This window comes from Capra hircus, chromosome 21, assembly GCF_001704415.2.
Source record: "Capra hircus breed San Clemente chromosome 21, ASM170441v1, whole genome shotgun sequence".
Taxonomy (NCBI): domain Eukaryota; kingdom Metazoa; phylum Chordata; class Mammalia; order Artiodactyla; family Bovidae; genus Capra; species Capra hircus.
The window spans coordinates 46,505,640-46,529,711 of record NC_030828.1 but is presented as its reverse complement, the minus strand read 5'-3'; the positions used below and the strand labels follow the sequence as shown (position 1 = coordinate 46,529,711).

The window sequence follows — 24,072 nt, the reverse complement described above, 5'->3', positions numbered from 1 at the left end:
AGGAGTGAATAAAGACAAGCAGAGGCAAGCAGATGAGGGAAGGGGAGAGAAAGTCTCAGAGCCAAGCATCCCTGCCATTTCTGTCATTTCAATTATGAGCCAATGAATTCCCTTTTTGTGTTTAAGCTGATTTATATTGAATTTTGACTTAAACAACCAAAAGAGCCCTGACAAATGATTTTGGTTGGAACTGACTACCTGCATGAATAAAAAGCATTGTTTCTCTCACACCAACTCTCCTGCCTTTTCACTGGTAAGGTAAAACGGAAAATGTGAACTCTGTGTTTGTTCATCCTGGAAAACACCACTTTAAAACACAAATGACTCCTTGTAGGAGTATCTTTCAAACTGCGTGAAACAAATACTGAATAAATTAAACCGCAATGGAGAAAACAGTATTGCTTCATCTATAGAACAATGGCATTTTAGATTCTGTGCTCATTTTAATAATTGTACTGTGGTCTAATTGGACCCATATCTTCCATATTAACTTTTAATCTCATGCTCTTATATTCATTTTCAATGATGAGTGCTCCAAAACCCATTCCAAGGCAAGAGAAAGCCTTAGGCGTAGCTTGAGTAAACCGGGTGGCACAGTGGTACGAATCTCCCTGACAATGAAGATGAGGGTTCAATTCCTGCTTTGGGAAGATCCCCTGGTGTAGGCAATGGCAACCCATTCCAATATTCTTGACTGGAAAATTCCATGGACAGAGGAACCTGATGGGCTACAGTCCATGGGATTGCAAAGAGTCAGACACAACTTAGCATGGGCATGTGCGTGCACACATACACACACTCTGTAATTTCACAGTGTTGGTCTGGACACACTTCATAATGTCATTTTTCTTCTTCCTTGGAAACGGGAATCCTCTCTCTTCATTGGTTGTAAGCTGAATTTAGTTCAGAAAAGTTGCCATTCATGAATTCATAACATAGGTAGCAGCTATGTGTTGATGCTATTTGATTTGGCATTTGTATGTGGCAGGGCTTCCCCAGTGGCTGAGTGATAAGAAATCCATCTGCAGTGCAAAAGGTGCCAGAGACTCAGATTTGATCCTTGGGTTGCAAAGATCCTCTGGAGCAGAAAATAGCAACCCACTCCAGTATTCTTGCCTGGAAAATCCCATGGACAGATGAGCCTGCTGGGCTGCAGTTCATGGAGTCACGATTCAGATGTGACTGAGTGACTTAAACCACCACAACCATATGTCAGGGTAAAGCTTAACTGCTGTATCAGAGAGACCCAACCATTCAGCAGCTTAAAGAATGAACTATTTCTCTTTCATGTGACAGTCCTGATGGTAATAGTTCAGTTCATCAGGGAGTCTTTGCTCCTCATAGTCACTGTGGGACACGGGTCCCTTCCAGTGGTTGCTCTGCCATCCCCTAGGGCACTGGCTGGTCATCTGTAAGGTATAACTTCAGTTACTACCACCCTGAAGTTCCAATTAGTGGGAAGAGGAAATGAGGTAGGAGAGGCATACTCATGGTCTTATGCACTCTGCTTCTCACATGCCATGGATGGAGAATTTAGTCACATGGTCACACACAAAAGATGCTGGGAACTGCCATATTTCTGAGATATCATAGATCATGGAAGAAAGAGAAATTGGATTTTGGTGGAGCTCAGGTATTGTTTCCAGATATATTGTACCCTTTTAGACTGTGCCGCTGTTTCACATGTCCACTTATCACATGCCTTACTTTGGTGCATAAGAAAAAAATGAAGACATTGATCCTTGGAGCATCAAAGTATCACATGAAGAAATTTTATTTGTCTGTTTTCAGACTTTTTAGACACCCTGAGAATTCCAGGGTAGATTGTCATGGTTTTACTTTTCATCCATCAAGAGATTCTTTTAGTGAGGATGCATTTTAAATTGCTTGGCCAAAAGTTAGGACTGCCTTCCCTAAAAAAGATGATTCATTTTTAAAATCTTTCATTAATTGCTATGTAACTTTGCTTTTGAACTGTGGTGTTGGAGAAGACTCTTGAGAGTCCCTTGGACTGCAAGGAGATCCAGCCAGTCCATCCTAAAGGAAATCAGTCCTAAATACTCATTGGAAGGATTGATACTGAAAACTCCAATTCTTTGGGCACCTGATGCAAGGAACTGACTCATTGGAAAAGATCATGATGCTGGGAAAGATTGAAAGCGGGAGGAGAAGGGGACGACATAGGATGAGATGGTTGGATGGCATCGCTAACTCGATGGACATGAGTTTGAGTAAGCTCTGGGAGTTGGTGATGGACAGGGAGGCCTGGAGCGCTGCAGTCCATGGGGTCGCAAAGAGTCGGACATGACTTAGTGACTGAACTGAACTGAGCTTTGCTTAAGAATAAGAATATGAATGTGTCCTTTTACTTTCTTTTTTTACTTTTTGTCCTTTTTTACTTGAGGACTTAGTACTATAGATTCAAATTTTCTTAAAGTAGTTTTATTGGGTTCGTGACCCATCTTTAGAGGCCTATGTTTATTTGTATAATTATTTTAGTCGATGTTTCCAGTTTTCTACATTTCTATATGATATAATTTGGCCATTAAGTATATTAACTGTTTAAGGTGTACACATTTTGGTACATTATTGGATCTTAGTTAAATATTTGCCAAACCATAAACCCAAGGAAACCTTGAAGATTAAAACTAAACAAAGAGAATATCTGCTGAATCTAGTTCAGGGAATAGTGAACATCCTTCAGTGTATTTGTTCTTTACATACTTGGTATTACTCAATAATATAACCAACAGTTTGTTCATTCAACGTTTTTATTCAGTATATAGATGGTATACCATATCTTGTGCTAGATACTGGAGACACTGAGGAAGAAAAACAAGCTATTTAGTTACTATTCATAAAAACAGGAACTTAGTAGTTATCTCAGTGTTAACTCCACCTCTTATCCTTCTCTTTCCTGTATTATCCTGACTCCAACAGGACTAGCAAGCCTATGTTCTTTCCACCATATCCTCATCCCCATTCATCCTCACTTCCCTCTACTCAGCTTAAGTTCCAGAGTCAACCATTATAATCACTTTCTGGCACACATTCTTTTCGTTGCCCTCTGTCACTTCCTCATATTCGCTTGGCAAAACCTCATTCTGGTTTGCCTATTCTGCCTGCACACACGCAGCCAAAATGTGGCTACAGAAAATGACACTAAAGTCATGACCTCTGGCCTCAAGTGTACCCTTAGTGCTGCCTCGTGATCATGCTACTATGTTTCCCCATCCATCCCTTCCCTCACTCCTACTGACAACTATTTCATACCTTCTCTCTGCTTTCTCCAACATCCCCTTCCTTGTCCTCACTCTCAGTTGATGACCTTGCTTCCTGAGAAAATGGAAAACGGAAGCAAGCAGAAGAGAACCAACACCTAGAACTATGCTAGAATAACTAATACAGTATGCAGTCCGAAAAATTTGATGAATGAAAACCCTCCTGATCATTTACTTGTCTGGCTCCCAGAAAACTGGGTTTAAGCACATTGAATGTTATACAGTAGCAAAGACACATACCACGGTGCTTGTTTGGATGGAAGCCATGGAGGCAGATATTGTTTCTAGTGAGTAAGTTGAGCATATTAACTTATATCAAACATGGATTATTATTTAGATTATATTTCTATGAGTAGTAATATATTCAGTGCTATTACAATTAAATATTTGTGTCATAAAGTCTATCTGCCATCATGTTTGTGTAATGTCTCACACTTCAGTATCTAAATACTGTTTTTCAGTTGATACTTATTTTGCTTGAAGGGCAGTTTCATTTTTGCAAGCTTTTCATGTGGAAGTAAAGATTAGCTTAACCCATGCTTAGTGAAAAATTCTGTGTGATTGAACTATATGGCTGACTACATAACTGAAAGCGAATCAGCTTTCTTCTTTGTTCCCCATAAGCCAGACCTTGAAAAAGCACATGGGCTTCCCTTGTGGCTCAGATGGTAAAGAATCTGCCTGCCATGTGGAAGACTTGGGTTTGATCCCTGGGTTGGGAAGATTCCCTAGAGAAGGGCATGGCAACCCACTCCAGCATTCTTGCCTGGAGAATCCCCATGGACAGAGGAGAGTGGTGGGCTGCAGTCCATGAGGTCACAAAGAGTTGGACATGACTGAGTGACTAAGCACAGCCCATAGGGGGTTTATCTAAAATAAACCGCAGTAAGCTGGATTTCATAAAAGCATGGTACCAAGGCTGGTATGGAATAGAAGTTCAAAATAAATAGTTTCTATAGCTATGGTTCTAGGTCATTTGGCAAATAAAAAATTAAGAGCTATTACATAAAGGCAAGTATTAAAACTGTGATTAAGTGCAAAACACTTGGCTATATGTTAATTAAGGCAATAGTGGCACATATTTTAACAGTTCTGTCTCTTACTCTATCAAGATGAGCAATGAGATTGCAAGAAGTAGTACTAATTCTTCCTGTTTCTGGACTTCTACCTAGTGACTGAGGCGAAGCTGTCTTTAAAGTAACATCTTCCCTCTTCTCTTTTAAGATGCTCATACCCTTGGAGGAGGGGAGAGGAAGGAAGCTGTTTTCCTGGAAGACCGTTGCTCTCATTACCAAATCTCTATGTGGTCTAAGCAGTGGGAAAACAGCATTGTGAATCACATGTGTGGTTGATAGTTTGGTGGGTTGGATGGTTTCCTTGGGTATCAATTCCTAAGGATTCTTTAAAAATTCTGGCATAATATTGTAATTTTATTGTTAAATTATCATGAACAGAGAATATGGGCTAAAGGTTGATTTATGGAACCCTTAGAAATTTGTGACAAGCAGAATTAAAGAAGTTGTTGCTGTCATTTAGTCGCTAAATTATGTCCGATTCTTTGCAACCCCATGGAGTGTAACCCGCCAGTCTTCTCTGTCCATGGAGTTTCCCAGGCAAGAATATTGGAGTGGGTTGCCGTTTCTTCCTCCAGGGGATCTTCCCGACCAGGGATCGAACCCAAGTCTCCTGCACTGGCGGGCAGATTCTTTACTGCTGAGCCACCAGGGAAGCCCCTGAGTTAAAGAAGTACTTGTAATTAAAAACTCTTCATATACTATACTTTTTAAATTATTTAAACCTAATATAGATAACATTGGAGAAGGAAATGGCAGCCCACTCCAGTGTTCTTGCCTGGAGAATCCCATGGACTGAGGAGCCTCGAGGGCTGCAGTCCCTGGGGTCAGGAGGAGCTGGACACGACTGGCCAACTAGGCAATAAAGGTAACAGACTTTGTAGTTGGATTTGGGCAGTGTTGTTCTGGTCAGTGTTTAATAACTGGCTCTCTAGAAAGCAAACAAAAACCCTGATCTGTATACTCCTACCATGGCCAGTTTCACGCTACCGCTATGATGCCACTGAATGCGTGGTTGGGAAGAGAGGTTTAGCATCTGGCCAGTAAGGGCCAGCTTTACTACAGAACTGGAGGAGTGGGCAGGGAGGGCCTGAGCTCTGTTGCTGAGTCTTGTGACAAATAGAAAGATCCTTCTTTCCAGGCAGTTCAATAATAGAAGGAAGGAAGACCAACTGTGAGGAAGTTATCAAACTTTTGAAGAGGCTGGAATTTAATTATTTCAACCACTAAAAAGAAAGGATAATTATGTGAAGTAAGTGCTAATTGTTGCTACAATGGCAGCCATATTAATTATAGTACATAAATGTATTAAATCAGCATGCTGTACACCTTGAATTTACATAATGTTGTATGTCAAATATATTTCAATTTAAAGAAAAAAAGAAATTCTGAGGCAAAGCAATATGTCTTCTTTGTGACTGATAGAGAAGTCCCCAGAATTGGTCAAATCTCTTCTGAATGGAAAGAGAGGTCCTGGTACTCAGCGGATAGAGTGGAGTCCTAATTTCTACAACTACCCTCCTGCATGTTGATAGACTTCCAATGTTGAAATGCTAGTCACTGTGAACATTTTTTCACTCTGGATAAGCAAAATACAATGCAACTTTTTCCGAAGTGTATATATATTATATACACATGCAATCGTGAAACAAGTGATACGTCTGTTTCTCTTCATATTTCCTTCGCTTTAAAGACATTCTGTGTGTATGTGCTCAGTCACTTTAGTTGTGTCTGACTCTTTGCAACCCTATGGACTGTAGCCCACCCTGGTCCTTTGTCCATGGGATTATCCAGGCAAAAATACTGGAGCAGGTTGCCATGCCCTCCTCCCAGGGATCGTCCCAACCCAGGGATTGAACCTGCGTCCCTTGTATCTACTGCATTGGCAGGTGGGTTCTTTACAACTGGCGCCACCTGAGAAGCCCTTAAAGGCATTTAATACACTTCTTGAGGTATTTCTGAGAAATAACTCCAGAAAGAATGAAGAGACAGAGCCAAGGAAAAACAACACCCTGTGGTGTTGTTTTTTATATATATTATAACAACAGCCACCTGTGGATGTGGCTGGTGATAGAAGTAAAGTCCAATGCTATAAAGAGCAATATTGCATAGAAACCCAAAGGTTATATCCATGAATTAAGGCAAATTGGAAGTGGTCAAACAGAAGATGGCAAGAGTGAACATCGACATTTTAGGAATCAGCAAACTAAACTGGATTGGAATGGGTGAATTTAAGTCAGATGACCATTATATCTACTACTGTGGGCAAGAATCCCTTAGAAGAAATGGAGTAGCCATCATAGTCAACAAAAGAGTCCAAAATGAAGTACTTGGATGCAATTTCAAAAGTGACGGAATGATCTTTGTTCATTTCCAAGGTAAACCATTCAAATCACAGTAACCCAAGTCTATGCCCCTTCAGTAATGCTGAAGAAGCTGAAGTTGAACGATTCTCTGAAGACCTAAAAGACGTTCTAGAACTAACACCCAAAAAAGATGTACTTTTCATCATGGGGGACTGGAATGCAAAAGAAGGAAATCAAGAGATATCTGGAGTAATAGGCAAATTTGGCCTTGGAGTACAAAATCAAGCAGGGCAAAGTCTAACAGAGTTTGGCCAAGAGAATGCACTGGTCATAGCAAACACCCTCTTCCAACAACACAAGAGAAGACTCCACACATGGACATCACCATATGGTCAATACTGAAGTCACATTGATTATATTCTTTGCAGCCAAAGATGGAGAAGCTCTATCCAGTCAGCAAAAACAAGACCAGCAGCTGACTGTGGCTCAGATCATGAACTCCTTGTTGCCAAATTCAGACTTAAATTGAAGAAAGTAGGGGGAACCACTAGACCTCTCAGGTATGACCTAAATCAAATCCCTTATGATTATACAGTGGAAGTGACAAATAGATTCAAGGGATTAAATCTGATAGAGTGCCTGATGAACTATGGATGGAGTTTCATGACATTGTACAGGAGGCAGTGATCAAGACCATCCTCAAGAAAAAGAAATGCAAAAAAGCAAAATGGTTGTCTGAGTAGGTCTTACAAATAGCTGTGAAAAGAAGAGAAGCTAAAGGCAAAGAAGAAATGGAAAGATATACCTATTTGAATGCAAAGTTCCAAAGCATAGCAAGGAGAGAAAGGAAAGCCTTCCTCAGTGATCAGTGCAAAGAAATAGAGGAAAACAATAGAATGGGAAAGATGAGAGATCTTTTCAAGAAAATTAGAGATACCAAGAGAACATTTCATGGAAAGATGGGCACAATAAAAGACAGAAATGATATGGACCTAACAGAAGCCAAAGATATTAAGAAGAAGTGGCAGGAATACACAGAAGAACTATACAAAAAAAAGATCTTCATGACTCAGAAACCACAATGGTGTGATCACTCACCTAGAGCCAGACATCCTGAAATGTGAAGTCAAGTGGGCCTTAGGAAGCATCACTACAAACAAAGCTAGTGGAGGTGATGGAATTCCAGTTGAGCTATTTCAAATCCTAAAAGATGATGCTGTGAAAGTGCTGCACTCAATATGCCAGCAAATTTGGAAAACTCAGCAGTGTCCACGAGACTGGAAAAGGTCAGTTTTCATTCCAATCCCAAAGAAAGGCAATGCAAAAGAATGCTCAAACTACCGCACAATTGCACTCATCTCACATGCTAACAAAGTAATGCTCAGAATTCTCCAAGCCAGGCTTCAACAGTATGTGAACTGTGAGCTTCCAGATGTTCAAGCTGGATTTAGAAAAGGCAGAGGAACCAGAGATCAAATTGCCAACATATGCTGGATCATCGAAAAAGGAAGAGAGTTCTAGAAAAACATCTACTTCTGCTTTATTGACTACACCAAAGCCTTTGACTGTGTGGGTCACAGCAAACTGTGGAAAATTCTTTAAGAGATGGGAATACCAGACCACCTGACCTGCCTCCTGAGAAATCTGTATATAGGTCAAGAAGCAACAGTTAGAAGTGGACATAGAAAAACAGACTGGTTCTAAATCAGGAAAGGCGTACGTTGAGGCTGCTTGTAACCCTGCTCATTTAACTTATATATAGAGTACATCATGCAAAATGCCAGGCTGGATGAAGCACAAGCTGGAATTAAGATTGCCAGGAGAAATATTAATAACCCCAGATATGCAGATGATACCACCCTTATGACGAAAGCAAAGAGGAACTAAAGAGCCTCTTGATGAAAGTGAAAGAGAAGAGTGAAAAAATTGGCTTAAAATCAACATTCAGGAAACTAAAATCATGGCATCTGTTCCAATCACTTCATGGCAAATAGATGGGAATTAGTGGAAACAGTGGCAGATTTTATTTTGGGGGGCTCCAAAATAAGTGCAGATGGTGACTGCAGCCATGAAATTAAAAGATGCTTGCTCCTTGGAAGAAAAGCTATGACCAACCTAGACAGCATATTAAAAAGCAGAGACATTACTTTGCCAACAAAGGTCCACCTAGTCAAAGCTATGTTTTTTCCAGTAGTCATGTATGGATGTAACGAGTTGGACCATAAAGAAAGCTGAGCACCGAAGAATTCATGCTTTTGAACTGTGATGTTGGAGAAAACTCTTGAGAGTCCCTCGGACAGCAAGGAGATCCAACCAGTCCATCCTAAAGGAAATCAGTCCTGAATATTCATTGGAAGGACTGATACTGAAGCTGAAATTCCAATACTTTGGCCACCTGATTCAAGGACCTGACTCACTAGAAAAGACCCTGATGCTGGGAAAGATTGAAGGTGGGAGGAGGAGACGACAGAGGATGAGAGGGTGGGATAGCATCACTGACTCGATGGCCATGAGCTTGAGTAAGCTCTGGAAGTTGGTGATGGACAGGGAAGTCTGGAATGCTGCAGTCCATGGGGGTCACAGAGTTGGAGAAGACTAAGCAACTTAACTGAACTCAACCGGGGTATTTTACCATCTGCCTACCTAATCTACAGCTTACTTTCCCCTGGTGTTTCTCATTGCATTATTCATTGTATTAAGGTCTGTATATAGCAGTCAACTTTCCATAAAAGACCAACAACATATCTGAAAATTGAACCACTTACCTAAGTGCACTTGGAGCTTACTTGGGGTCTAGTATAAAGTTTAATAGCAAGTAAAGGAAAATAAAAGGATAGCTTCCATTGAATTAAAATACCAAACAATAATTTTAAAATATATTACATTGAGCTGAAATTGAGTTAGTAAAAACTTTGCTTACAAGTGAGATTTTCATTAGTTTAATAATTCTCAGCTTTTCTGTCCTTTCATTCAAAGTGTGATTTTTAAAAACCCACTTGTTTTTAAGCTCTGCCTCAACTTTTCTTTCTTCCTTGTACATTCTCTATCATGATTTCATGCATAATGTTTGCATAAGTTTATAACTCTGAAATATATTTTCCTATATTCTGAAGTCAATGAAATAATCAACTTTATGAGAGCAAGAAGTTTGTGCCAAGGAAGTTACTGCACTCCCTTTAGATTTGTGCTAATGACCATTGCTTGGAGTTAGTTTCTTTAGAAAAATACAAACTAATAGTAAACTTCCATGATAATATTTGCTCAGAATTTCCAAGGAAGTCTGTGGCTTGCCCAAAAGCTTAACTTTTAACAACATCTTTCAAACCTGCGAAATTACATTGCCTATTTAGCCAATTCAGTGTGCATAATATTAATTTGCTGTGCCACAAAGGTAGTACGCTTTAACTGTTATTAGGGGAAAGTATTTATTTGATTTCCCTTTATGAGTCTCACATTGCTTATAATTCAGTAGGGCTACCACATTTTCTGGGCAGGCTATCAAATAGGATGTTGTAATGATTTGCTTGACTAGTAGAATAGATGAAAAAATATTAGTTCTGTCTGTAGCTGTTCTATTTTTGAATTTCAGATTTGCACGGTTTGAGACCATTTTATTCCTCGTGATTTTCTTTAACATTTTTAAAAAATTATTTTATATTTTAAAGAGTTAGAGATGTCACACAAAATCAGGGTAATGGTTAGGGTACTATGATTTCAGAGGACAAAATAGAAGACTTAGGTTTTATTTTAAAATGCCAAGGAAAGGGCTATAGTACAATACAAAATTTTTTGGCTTTGGTGAAAGGAAAACATAGTGATGCCATCCAAACTGACATCTTGGGATGCTTGAATGCTTCAGTTCTCTCTCTGCGTTACTATTCCTTTTCATCTTCATGAAGATGTTGAGATGTTTTCTGATTCATAAAGTTACTTAAAAAAATTATCTTTGGAATAATCCATTCTACTTAGAGGATACATATAAACTCAGAGTGTTTCAGTAGACTAACTTCCTATATTACACATTATCATGGATTCCTTGAATAACTGGATGAAGTTCTCTTTATGTACACTAAATTCTTAAAACTTCATCTTCTACATATTGTTGCAAAGGAGATCCATCATTGTGGCAGTTTATTATTTTATATAATCCGTTTCTTTTTTCAACAAATATTTATCAAGCAACTACTAGGTTTCAGGTATATTCTAGGTACTTAGTGCATATCGGTGGACAATGCAGACAAAGATCTGTGCCCTGGTGAATCTTATATTCTACTGGAAAAGACAGGAAACAATAAATATAAAAAAAGAAGTAAAGAATGTAGTATGTTAGAAGTTGATAAGTACTTTGGTAAGAGGAAAAAACAGCAGTGCAAGAAGTGTTTGTTTTGTTTGTTTGTTTTTTGATGCTGGGATAGGGAGGAGCAGACCTCTGTATTAGAGGGGTCAGATTACTCAGTGGCCATGTGAAGGAAGTTGGCCACGTAGAATCTGAGGGAGGAGCATTCCAGGCAGAGGGAATGGCTAGCACAAAGGCTGAAAGCTGAGACAGTGTTGGCATGTTTGGGAAACAGCAGAGGCCATTGTGGCCAGAATAGAATCAGTGACGGGGAGAATAGTAGGAGAGTTGCTGAGGGAAGTAGTGCAGGCCTGGGTTATGTATGGCCTTTCTGTGAGTGAGATGGGAGTCGTTGCTTACCAGAGGGATGACATGAAATGACTTACATTTTAAAAAGGATCACTCGGTCTGTTGGGTGAGAACAGATGGAAGGGTCAAAGGTAGATGGAGGGAAACCTGTTAATGAAGTGCTGCAGTTAATCAGCTGAGAAATGATGACCATAACTTAACTAGAAAAGAGTCAAGAGTACAGGCAAGAGAGGAAGTGAGAGATGGTAGAAGTCTGTGTTTCGAAGTAGAGCCAATGGATTGGAAGAAAATTTTGAGAGAAAGAGGAGTCCACAGTGATTCTAAGGTTGAACAGGTTGGTTTTTGTTTTGTTTATTTTGTTTTATTGAATAGGGGTGTTGGGGAAGGAGTTCAGTTTTACACATGTGAATTTTGAGAAAGTTGTTAGATATCTAAGCAGAGACATCAAATAGACAATCAGATACTTAAGTCTAGACTTTGAAAGAGAAGTCTGTACTGGACATGTATTGGGCAAGTTGTTAGCATATAGATGATAATTAAAACCATGAATTAGAATGAAATCACCAAGAGAGTGAGTGTAGATAGAGAACTTGTGAGTGAATTTCATGTATTTGGTATGATTTACTCAGTGGGCTTGTAAAGTTAAATATGCCCTCTTCTCAAAGAACTCATGGTCTCTATTTGACTGTACATTTTCATAAATGCAGGAGATGCTATTCATATAGACTGTAGTATCTGGAGATGAATATTGCAATGGCCAGTATGGGGATGCAGGGAGCAGTGTGGAGAGTCAGTTATGTATTTCTGTATGTTAATGGCCATCAGTTCAGTTCAGTTCAGTCACTCAGTTGTGTCCGACTCTTTGTGACCGCATGAACCACAGCACGCCAGGCCTCCCAGTCCATCACCAACTCCTGGAGTTTACCCATACTCATGTCCATTGAGTCAGTGATGCCCATCCAAACATCTCATCCTCTGTCATCCCCGTCTCTTCCTGCCCTCAATCTTTCCCAGCATCAGGGTCTTTTCCAATGAGTCAGCTCTTCGCATGAGGTGGCCAAAGTATAGGAGTTTCAGCTTCAACATCAATCCTTCCAATGAACACCCAGGACTGAGCTCCTTTAGGATGGGCTGGTTGGATCTCCTTGCGTCCAAGGGACTCTCAAGAGTCTTCTCCAACACCACAGTTCAAAAGCATCAATTCTTTGGTGCTCAGCTTTCTTTATAGTCCAACTCTCACGTTCATACATGACCACTGGAAAAACCATAGCCTTGGCTAGACATGTTAATGGCCATAACATGATACAATAAATGCTATTCTTGATATATGTAGTAGAGTTGTAATATAATATAATATTAATAATGTAAAATGTAATAGAATTTGTATATGTCATGGGATTGTAGAGAAAGGAAATGTGATTTGACTCAATGATAAGAAGGTGGAGTTAAATTTAGAAGACTCTGTTTTCAATGTATCTTAGAACAGATTAATATATAGTAACATTTTGTGTAGTTAAAATCAAAATTAAGACCTGAGCTGAAGGATCACTTGACATTATCTTTTAATAACCTACGTTCAGGTCTACCTTTGGGCACCTAGTTTGTCTTCCAAGATCCCCCATCCTATTGCTAAAAAGGCTACTGAAGCCCATTGCAGCACTGTTCATGGTTGAAGGCAGAGGTGGACGAGGAAGGAAGGCGCAGGAATGACAACAGGACCACAGCATTCTAGCTTTCTGTAGCTGAGGATTCTGTTAGGAGTTAGCAGGGGTGGTGTGTCCCATGATCAGTCCATCAGTGTGGTCTTGCGCTCTCCATTGTCTCTTTTCTGTGGCTTAGGTTAGAAAGGAATGGTTTTAAAAAGTGGGTTTTGTACTTTCTGTTGTAAGCATTATAATCTCCAAAAACAAACAAACAAAAAAAATCTTTTCTGTGAAGTGATGCCTTTAATGTGATTTTCTGTTCCCAGCTCTAAGAATACTATTGAGTCATCCACCAGTGGTTATTGGCCAAGTAGGTGAGAATTGTAAAAAATGCTTCCAGGTGAAATACACACACACACACACACACACACACACGCATATATGTGAAGTGAGTGAAGTGAAAGTTGCTCAGTCATGTCTGACTCTTTATGACCCCATGGACTATAAAGTCCATGGACTTCTTCTGCCCAGAATACTGGAGTGGGTAGCCTTTACATTCTCCAGGGGATCTTCCCAACCCAGAGATCGAACCCAGGTCTCCTGCATTGCAGGCGGACTCTTTACCAGCTGAGCCACAAGAGAAGCCCATATATATATATACATATTCACACACATGTATATCTTTAACATTTTAAAGTGGTCTTTACCTCATGACATCAGCCTTGTATCCTACGAATAATCTCAGTTATAAAGTACATATAGGCCACAACTGAATTAAAATTTTACTTAAAAATTGTAAATATTGGGGTGGTCTGGTGGCTCAGACTCCGCACTCCCAATGCAGAGGGCCTGGGTTCAATCCCTGGTCATGGAACTAGATCCCACATGCTGCACCTAAGACCCTGCACAGTCAAATAAATATATTTTAAAAATTGTAAACATTTGTATTTTCTGTCATTCATTTTATGAAAACACGACAAAGTTCCTTGAAGACAATTGACAATTTGACAATAAAAGTAAACTTTTGTGCAAAACTGGAATTGGTGCAGAACATAAATAGCAACATTTCACACTATAAATAGCAACACTAAATCACTGGGCCTAAAACTTAGTTTTATGCATACTGCTGTTCTCTGCTTGTTGTTTTCCCTTTACATGTAAGATTGTTCTCAGTGTATCACTTCTGCACCCACCTTTGAAAGTCTTCATTCTTTTAGGCACCCTTAACTATACATTAGGCTATGTCCCAGCACCTAGCACAGTACCCTGCATGCACACCTCTCTAAAGAACCATTTGTCAGTCTATTAGGTGCTGAATCATTAGTCACTTTCTCTCATTCACATAGCAGCTGAACATGCGTGTATATGATCAACAGTACTGCAGTTCTTCATTCAAGTACTTCCTGTCATATTTACCAATATTTACCATATTTCTCTATCCTTACTTATTTTTATGATGTTCAAACTAAAGAAATAAATCTAGAATAAGCAGCTACCAATTAAAGAATTCATCGGGAGAATTAACTGGCATAATGGCATGTGTAGGAACCCTAATTAGCCTTAATTTATTCAACAAACTTTTGTTGAGCTTACTGAGTGCCAGCTACTCTGCAAAGTGACGGGGGTGTAAAGTGAATAAGGCAGGTGGAATCTCTGTCCTTATGGAGGTTTTTGACAAGCAAACAGTTGCAGTGCCATGTAATAACACAAGTCTAGGGTATTGCCAGAGCTCATCAAAAGGCGCTTGTATCTGTTAGAATTAGGTTCAAGGACAAGTGGCACAGAACCCAAATAACAATAGTGTAAAAGAAATAGAAAATTTTTAACATGAGAGTCTCGAGGTAGACCAGAACTCCATGATGTCAGATCTACTTCTGTCTTGTTGCTGGGCTGTGGCTGACCTCCAGGCCCCAAATCACCTCATTGTGCAAGGGGACTTCTCCTGCCCTAGGTCCACATTCCACCAGAAGGAAGTAGGAAAAGAGAGGGGAGGAGCAGTCTCTGTAACTTTTAAAGACTTCCTAGAAATTGCTCAAACCACTTTCACTTACATTCCCGTTGGCCAGAACTTGGTCACGTGGTGCCCTAGCAGCAAGGGAGGCTGGGAAATGATATATTTATTCTGGGCAACCAGGAAGAAAAACAGGATGAGTGCTAGGGGACAACTAACAGTCTCTGCCTCAGGAGTTCTGGGAAAATAATTGTCCAAATTGAGATCTGGGGTAAGTAGGATTCTCAGAAGTGTATGTGTGTGTATCCTGACAGGAGGACAACATTCCAGAGAGAAGGAAAAGCTCAGGGAATTGAACACTGAAGAAACTGTTCTGTCACCAATCACAGTTAATCCTTGCATGATAGTGTTTGTGCTCTTCTTCTAGTTGGACATTGGCTTTTCAGACTTAGAGGTGCTTGGGACTCCAGAACTTCCATGCTGTGATGAGAGAGATGATGTATTTACCAAGGGGAGAGGATTGGAGCATCACCACTCATGTGTTGGCATGTTAATAAATGTGATTGGGAGCAGTGGAAGGGTTATTAGACAGATTATCAGATTGATAGGAGAACATATTAATAGAAGTTAGTATCACTCCTCTATTTAAAATCCCTGCTTGTGCCAGAGCACTTATAAAAATGTAGATCAATGCTCTGATGACCTGGAGGGAGGCTCAAGAGGAAGGGATATATGTATCCATGTAAGTGACTTACACTGTTGTACAGTAGAAACTAAGACAACATTGTAAAGCAATTGTACTCCATTTTTTAAAAAAGCTGTCACATATCTTACTCCCATTGAAATAAAATTTTGTTGTACTTTAGCCTTTTGCTATTAGCCCCTGTTACCTGTCATGTCCAAAGTTCCAAGTGTTTTATTTGAATCTTCATACCTGAGAAACCCATAGGGTCAAGAAAATAGGAACCAGTCTTTGCATAAGTGTTTATTGAACTTTTCTTTATCATCTTTCAGGTCTTGTAGAAATTTGCCTGATGCACCCTCTCGATGTGGTGAAAACCAGGTAAGGTTCTGCATGAACAAGTTTTATTGACTTTGGCTGATATCCAAATTAAGATCTGTCAGAACACTAAATGCTAGAACTTGTCCTAGGCTGGTAGCTTCTCCCAATAATGGCATTTATATTTACTTGTTAAAGAAAATACTATTTGACAGATAAAATGTGAGCAGTGAAAAGCATTTCTCGATAGAGGTCATCTGAAGGTATGTAATATTTTACTGGCGTCACATGACAACCATAAGGTATGATTTGTGACTTAACTGGTGAGCAAAGGAAATTTATCAAAATGATGTAAAAACTTAACTCTGTCTAGTGAATTATGACAGCAGACTTCCACTTGGCATAGCATATAGCAGATTGCTATTTAATAGTTAGCATTTTGGTGTGAAACTCCAGAATTTCAAGTAAACTTCTTTAATGGTGCTTAAAGAATTTATTCCTACATTTGTTTGTCAGTGCAGAGTGCCATACTTCCTGGAAAATGCATTTGCTCTTAAAGGGAGATACAAATCAGGGCAATGTATTAAGTCTGTTTACCAAGAGAAAACAAAATCTTGTGGGTTTTAATATGATTTGGAGCATTTTTTTTTTAAGTTAAATCTATGACTAAATTACTGAACTCTATTTTTTCAAATTAAAAGCTCTGAAACTGTAGTGAAAGTTTCCATTTATTTGCATTGTGTCAATCCCAACAACATGCCTAGGATGGAGCTTAATAGCAGAAGTGCCATCCAACAATGATGGTCAAGCAAACCCTTACAGCCACAGTTAGGGAATACTTGATGAGTCAGGCTGGTCATTGAACGGACATGTTGTTTAATTTACCTGAAGAGGCAACCAAATCTAGGCTGGTGGCTGAAAGCAAGGGAAGGTGTCTGTGACATGCAAATAATATTACATTTCTGATAGAGATAGAGAAGATGAGAATGTGGCCTCTTTCATAGTCAGCTTTTGCACCTATAACAAAATTACATACAGACTGGGGGCTGTTTTGGAGGTTGGAAAGCTCAAGATCAAGATGCCAGTCAATTTGATTCTTGGTGAGAACCCTCTTCCTGATTTGTAGACAGTCACCTTCTTGCTATAAGGTGATGGAGAGAGGAAACTCTCATGTCTTTCTTCTTCAGTTCAGTTCAGTTCAGTCGCTCAGTTGTGTCCGACTCTTTGCGACCCCGTGAATCGCAGCATGCCAGGCCTCCCTGTCCATCACCAACTCCCGGAGTTCACCCAAACCCACATCCATCAAGTTGGTGATGCCATACAGCTATCTCATTCTCTGTCATCCCCTTTTACTCCTGGCCCCAATCCTTCCCAACATCAGGGTCTTTTCCAATGAGTCAACTCTTCGCATGAGGTGGCCAAAGTGCTGGAGTTTCAGCATCATTTCTTCTAAAGAACACCCAGGACTGATCTCCTTTAGAATGGACTGGTTGGATCTCCTTGCAGTCCATGGGACTCTCAAGAGTCTTCTCCAACACCACAGTTCAAAAGCATCAATTCTTTGGTGCTCAGCTTTCTTCACAGTCCAACTCTCACATGCATACATGACCACTGGAAAAACCATAGCCTGAAATGTAATAAAATAAAAATAAATAGCTAATTCTAATAAGAAAGATGTAATATGGTAGAAAAGATAGGGTCAGTTCAGTTCAGTCGCTCAGTCGTGTCCAACTCTTTGCAACCCCATGAATTGCAGCACGCCAGGCCTCCCTATCCATCACCAACTCCTGGAGTTCACTCAGACTCACGTCCATCGTGTCAGTGATGTCATCCGGCCATCTCATCCTCTGTCCTCCCCTTCTCCTCCTGCCCCCAACCCCTCCCAGCATCAGTCTTTTCCAATGAGTCAACTCTTCACATGAGGTGGCCAAAGTACTGGAGTTTCAGCTTTAGCATCATTCCTTCTAATGAACACCCAGGACTGATCTCCTTTAGGATGGACTGGTTGGATCTCCTTGCAGTCCAAGGGTCTTTCAAGAGTCTTCTCCAGCACCACAGTTCAAAAGCATCAATTATTTGGTGCTCAGCCTTCTTCACAGTCCAACTCTCACATCCATACATGACCACAGGAAAAACCATGCCTTGACTAGACAGACCTTAGTCTGCAAAGTAATGTCTCTGCTTTTGAATATACTATCTAGGTTAGTCATCACTTTTCTTCTAAGGAGTAAGCGTTTTTTAATTTTATGGCTACAATCACCATCTACAGTGATTTTGGAGCCCCCCCCCAAAAAGTCTGACACTGTTTCCACTGTTTCCCCATAACACAAATTTCATCATCATGGGGTCCCCCATGACTTCATCTAAACCTATTTCCTCCACACCCCCACCAAAGACCTTACCTCCAAATACAATCATACTGGGGGTTAGGGCTTCAATATATGAATTTCAAGGGGCCACAAACATTCAGTCTATAAGAACCTCAAGTCACCAAACCCAAACACAGAAAGAAGGAAATCTAACTTATATTCAAATGTAAGGTATGTGTAGGCTCCCTGGTGACTCCGTGGTAAAGAATCCACCTGCCGATGCAGGAGATGTAGGTTCAATCCCTGGGTCAGAAAGATCCACTGGAGAAGGAAATGGCAACCCTCTCCGGTATGTTTGCCTGGGAAATCCCATGGACAGAGGAGCTCGAGGGGGCCTGGGTGGCTATAGTCCATGGAGTCACAAAGAATCAGACACGACTGAGCAATTAAACAATGAGGTGTGTGCACTCCCTGGACTATCTTTTATATAGAGTTCAGAAACTGAAGCAAAACTCAGTGTCCTTTCCTTCCTAATGTTAATATTAACCTTCTTTGAAAAGCCGGAGTATTGTTATTAAACTCTTAGGAATATATAGTCTTTTTCGTTTAATGCTAATTTCGTATATTAGCATTGTGTTCCAATGAGCAAGGAGAAGTAAGAATGATTTAAATGAGACACGATATTGACATTATGGTTACTCATTCATTCCTGCAACCCTTCATTCATTCATTTAGCAAAGTATATTGAACATCTGGTGCATGTGGGTTCTAGGTTAGCTCTGCCCTAAAAGAGCTCACAATTTGATGAGTTAATAGGAATCTCATCACAGTGAATTAAAAAATGTCATTTCATGGAACTGGATTTTAATAGGATATTTCTTGAAATATGCCAATTTATTAGAACTTTGTCTTCTTCTTATATAGATATTTTTATGGAAAGGGAATTCACTGATTTAAATTTGTCAAGTGCTCTTACCTAAATTCCAGGGACCCTGACAGAGAAGTCAGTGGGATAGTGGATGGTATTTGACCTACATGACAATAAAAACTATACTGAATACAGACTCACAATCATAAAACAGACTGAAAGCCCCACACTCCTGCAGTTGACTGAATCAAAGTGGAATATGCAAGATTGGGAGCATACGTCAGTGGGGCACTAACACCCAGGTGACAGGGAGGGCACAGGACAGACTAAATTATTGCTGAAATCATCACTGTTATATTGTATGGGAGGTGACTATGATTCTGAATAAGACAGACTGTAAACTATAAAGGATAAAACATGAAACCACAGAGCATTAGTGATTTCACCAGGTTACTTTCCTTGATGATAGTCAAGGGCATTGGGTTCTAAGTTGTTGCAAGCCTTGTCAAAGTGGGCATGGGTTACACCAGGCCAAACCTCATGGCTTCAGTTTTTTGTGGGCTGTTTTTGACTCTCATAGGATGTTATTGCTTGAAGAATGGTACAGTGAATTAATCTGAGCATGGAAAGGCCTCATTTTCCCCAATATCTCATGTGTTATGAGTGAAGTCGCTCAGTTGTGTCTGACCCTTTGCAACCCCATGGACTGTAGCCTAACAGGCTCCTCCATCCATGGGATTTTTCAGGCAAGAGTACTGGAGTAGATTTCCATTTCCTTCTCCAGGGGATCTTCCCGACCCAGGGATCAAATCCGGGTCTCCCGTATTGTAGGCAGATGCTTTACCATCTGAGATGTGGCAAAATCAATAAGCCTAGTTCTTTCTTTTTGGGTTCTGTTTGTACCTAATCCTTTTCTTTGTCAAATGAAAGATAACAGATTCTAAAAATGTATTTCCAAGTTCTTTCTTCACAGGAATTTTTTTCATTATTTTTTTTTTCACTCTATAAATTATTGATTCCGTTACCCCTGGCTGGAGGAACAGGGGAGGTAGTAGTGTGACCTAAGCCCAAGGGTCAGGACTACCTGGCAATAGCTGGAGAACCGGAGTACATCTGTCTAGTGGTAGCTGGTCTCGGAGCCCCAACCACAGCCAGATTCCCTGTCTGAGGCAGACAGGGATAGGGAAGGTCCTCTGGCTTCTTTCTTCTCTCTACTGTCTCCTGTCCGTGCTCCTAGATGCTAAACCCACGGAAGCCTGGGAGGCCCAGCCCAGCAGAAGGTGGTCCCTCTGAGTAATAGAGCAGAGGACAAGGGAAGAGTGAGAAATGGTCTGCAGACAAACATTCAGAACTGATACACTGTCGTTTTAGTGGGATTTGGAGAAAGAGCTGACATAAACGTGCATTTTCTTTTTTTAAATTGAGATGTAATTGACATATTAGTTTCAGGTGTACATAATGATTCCATGTTTGTATATTTTGCAAAATAATCACAATAAGTCTAGATAACATCCATTATGACACATAGTCACAATTTTCTTTTTATTGTGATAAGAACTTTTAAGATCTACTCTGTTAGCATCTTTCAAATATACAATATAGTGTTCAGTTCAGTTCAGTCACTCAGTCGTGTTCAACTCTTTGCGACCCCATGAATCACAGCACACCAGGCCTCCCTGTCCATCACCAACTCCCAGAGTTCACTCAAACTCATGTCCGTCGAGGTGCTGATGCCATCCAGCCATCTCATCCTCTGTCCTCCCCTTCTCCTCCTGCCCTCAATCCCTCCCAGCCTCAGAATCTTTTCCAATGAGTCAACTCTTCACATGAGGTGGCCAAAGTGCTGGAGTTTCAGCTTTAGCATCATTCCTTCCAAAGAAATCCCAGGGCTGATCTCCTTCAGAATGGACTGGTTGGATCTCCTTGCAGTCCAAGGGACTCTCAAGAGTGTTCTTCAACACTACAGTTCAAAAGCATCAATTATTCGGCACTCAGCTTTCTTTATAGTCCAACTCTCACATCCATACATGACCGCTGGAAAAACCATAGCCTTGACTAGATGGACCTTTGTTGGCAAAGTAATATCTCTGCTTTGGAATATGCTATCTAGGTTGGTCACAACTTTCCTTCCAAGGAGTAAGCATCTTTTAATTTCATGGCTGCAGTCACCATCTCCAGTGATTTTGGAGCCCCCAAAAATAAAGTCTGACACTGTTTCCACTGTTTCCCTATCTATTTCCCATTAAGTGATGGGACCAGATGCCATGATCTTCATTTTCTGAATGTTGAGCTTTAAGCCAACTTTTTCACTCTCTTCTTTCACTTTCATCAAGAAGCTTTTTAGTTCCTCTTCACTTTCTGCCATAAGGGTGGTGTCATCTGCATATCTGAGATTATTGATATTTTTCCCGGCAATCTTGATTCCAGCTTGTGCTTATTCCAGCCCAGTGTTTCTAAGCAGGATGACAATATACAGCCTTGACATACTCCTTTTCCTATTTGGAACCAGCCTGTTTTTCCATGTCCAGTTCTAACTGTTGCTTCCTGACCTGCATATAGGTTTCTCAAGAGGCAGGTCAGGTGGTCTGGTATTCCCATCTCTTAAAGAATTTTCCAGTTTATTGTGATCCACACAGTCAAAGGCTTTGGCATAGTCGATAAAGCAGAAATAGATGTTTTTCTGGAACTCTCTTCGTTTTTCGATGATCCAGCAGATGTTGACAATTTGATTTCTGGTTCCTCTGCCTTTCTAAAACCAGCGTGAATATCTGGAAGTTCACGGTGCCCATACTGCTGAAGCCTGGCTTAGAGAATTTTGAGCATTACTTTACTAGCGTGTAAGATGAGTGCAATTGTGCGGTAGTTTGAGCATTCTTTGGCATTGCCTTTCTTTGGGATTGGAATGAAAACTGACCTTTTCCAGTCCTGTGGTGACTGCTGAGTTTTCCAAATTTGCTGGCATGTTGAGTGCAGCACTTCACAGCATCATCTTTTAGGATTTGAAATAGCTCAACTGGAATTCCATCACCTCCACTAGCTTTGTTCGTAGTGATGCTTCCTAAGGCCCACTTGACTTCACATTCCAGGATGTCTGGCTCTAGGTGAGTGATCACACCATCATGATTATCTGGGTTGTGAAGATCTTTTTTGTGTAGTTCTTCTGTGTATTCTTGCCACCTCTTCTTAATATCTTCTGCTTCTGTTACTAACCATATATTACATCTGCAGGACTTATTTTATACCTGGAAGTTTATACCTTTTCACTGTCTTCATCCATTTTCCTCAACCCCCACCTCTGGCAGCTACCAATGTTGTACTCAGCATCTAAGAGTTTGATTTTTTCTTTTTTAAGTTCCACATATAAGCAAGATCATATAGCATTTGTCTCTCCCTGCCTAATTTGTTTCACCTAGCCTGATGTTCTCAAATTCCATCTGTGTTGTTGCAAGTGGCAGTTTCCTTTCTTATGGCTATGTAGCATTCCAGTGTGTGTGTGTGTGTGTGTGTGTGTGTGTGTGTGATGTATCACATTTTCTCCATCCACTGTCCAGTCATCCGTTGATGGACCCTTAGGTTGCAATCATGCATTTTCAATTCTGTTATGTTGAACAGAAACACACTTTGCATTTTGAAAGATGATTAGAAATTGTAACTAATAAATCCTTTATGGAAAGATTTTAGGCACTGTAGCACATGGCTGTATGAGAAATCATTTATTTTCCTCTGTATAAGTGTAGCTCTAGGGATAGACCTAATGTGAGCATAGGCTATCATTCTAAGTGTCCCCACCTGATCTGGCAGAGGAGATTTGGCTAAGATGCTGTAAGCACAGCAGTTAAGTAGAATCAAGGTCTCCTTTGAGATTCTCCCCAGAGACATGCATGTACATTGTTTCATAGTTCTGTTTTTATACAAAGAACTTTGTGTACAATTGTTGTTCGACTCCCAGTTAAGAACCCATAGCTACAAATGACGAAAGACTTTACTTGTATAACTAGGAAGACTGAAGGTAGTTTAGTTTCTGGCTTCTTATCCTTGAGATTTATATAAATAAAATAAAATAAGTAAAAATAAAATAATCAGTAATGTCTCATACATTTCTCATATTTTCTCTCAGTCTCTGTCTCTCCCTCTTTTCCTTGAGCTTTCCTTTCCCTACATGAGCTTCAGTTTTGGAATGGCTTTTCTCACTTGGCACCAGAGGCCTCACTAGCTTCAAGCTTACATGCTCCTTGGTGTTTGTTTGTATTCTCTCTGAGACAGGATTACCTAGTATTTAAGAACTCTGGCTCTAGAGTTAGGCTGCCTGGGTTTAAATTCTGCTGTAACATCAGTTACTTCCCTGTGCCTCAGCTTTTCATATCTTCAAATAGAAACAGTAGTAGTACCTACCTTACTGTAGGAAATAAATGACTACACATATGCATAGTCTTATATATAACATACATGTTTATGTATATGGGGCTTCCCGGGTGGGGCTAGTGGTGCAGGAGACATAGAGATGTGGGTTCAGTCCCTGGGTTGGAAAGTTCCCCTGGAGGAGGGCATGGCAACCCACCCCAGTATTCTTGCCTGGAGAATCCCATGGACAGAGGAGCCTGGCAGACTACAGTCCATAGGGTCGCAAAGAGTCAGACACGACTGAAGCGACTTAGCACACACTTGTGCATATATGTATATTCATTTCTATGAAAGCATGGTGTTTAATACTGTGTCAGCAGAGGAAATGGGAGTTTATAAGGTAGTCAGGGAAACACTATGGAGAATACAAAATGTGAGAGAGGGGAAATGTTTAATAGGGAGTCAGGAGGTTTCAGGTTTCCAAGTTGGAAGACTTGTGTTATGTGAGCGCTGCATTTAAATCCTTCCCCAGAAGGGTGTTTATAAGTAGAGAGTCCTCCTGGGTCTGAGGACGGGAGAGCATCAGTTTTATCTGTGAGTTCCTGTTGACGTTACTCTGCACATCACCTTGGGTCTGTGCACTGACATCTTTAGG

The 24,072-nt window shown here is 40.3% G+C and overlaps 1 protein-coding gene across 1 annotated transcript in view; it reads left to right on the top strand.

The window, feature by feature from the left end:
- Positions 1-24,072, top strand: part of SLC25A21 (solute carrier family 25 member 21) — a 528,456-nt gene that overhangs the window by 295,601 nt on the left and 208,783 nt on the right. Inside the window, exon 2 of the mRNA XM_005695244.3 lies at positions 15,914-15,962. Within this exon, the coding sequence (XP_005695301.1) occupies positions 15,914-15,962 (49 nt within the window). The remainder of the gene's footprint in view (positions 1-15,913; positions 15,963-24,072) is intronic.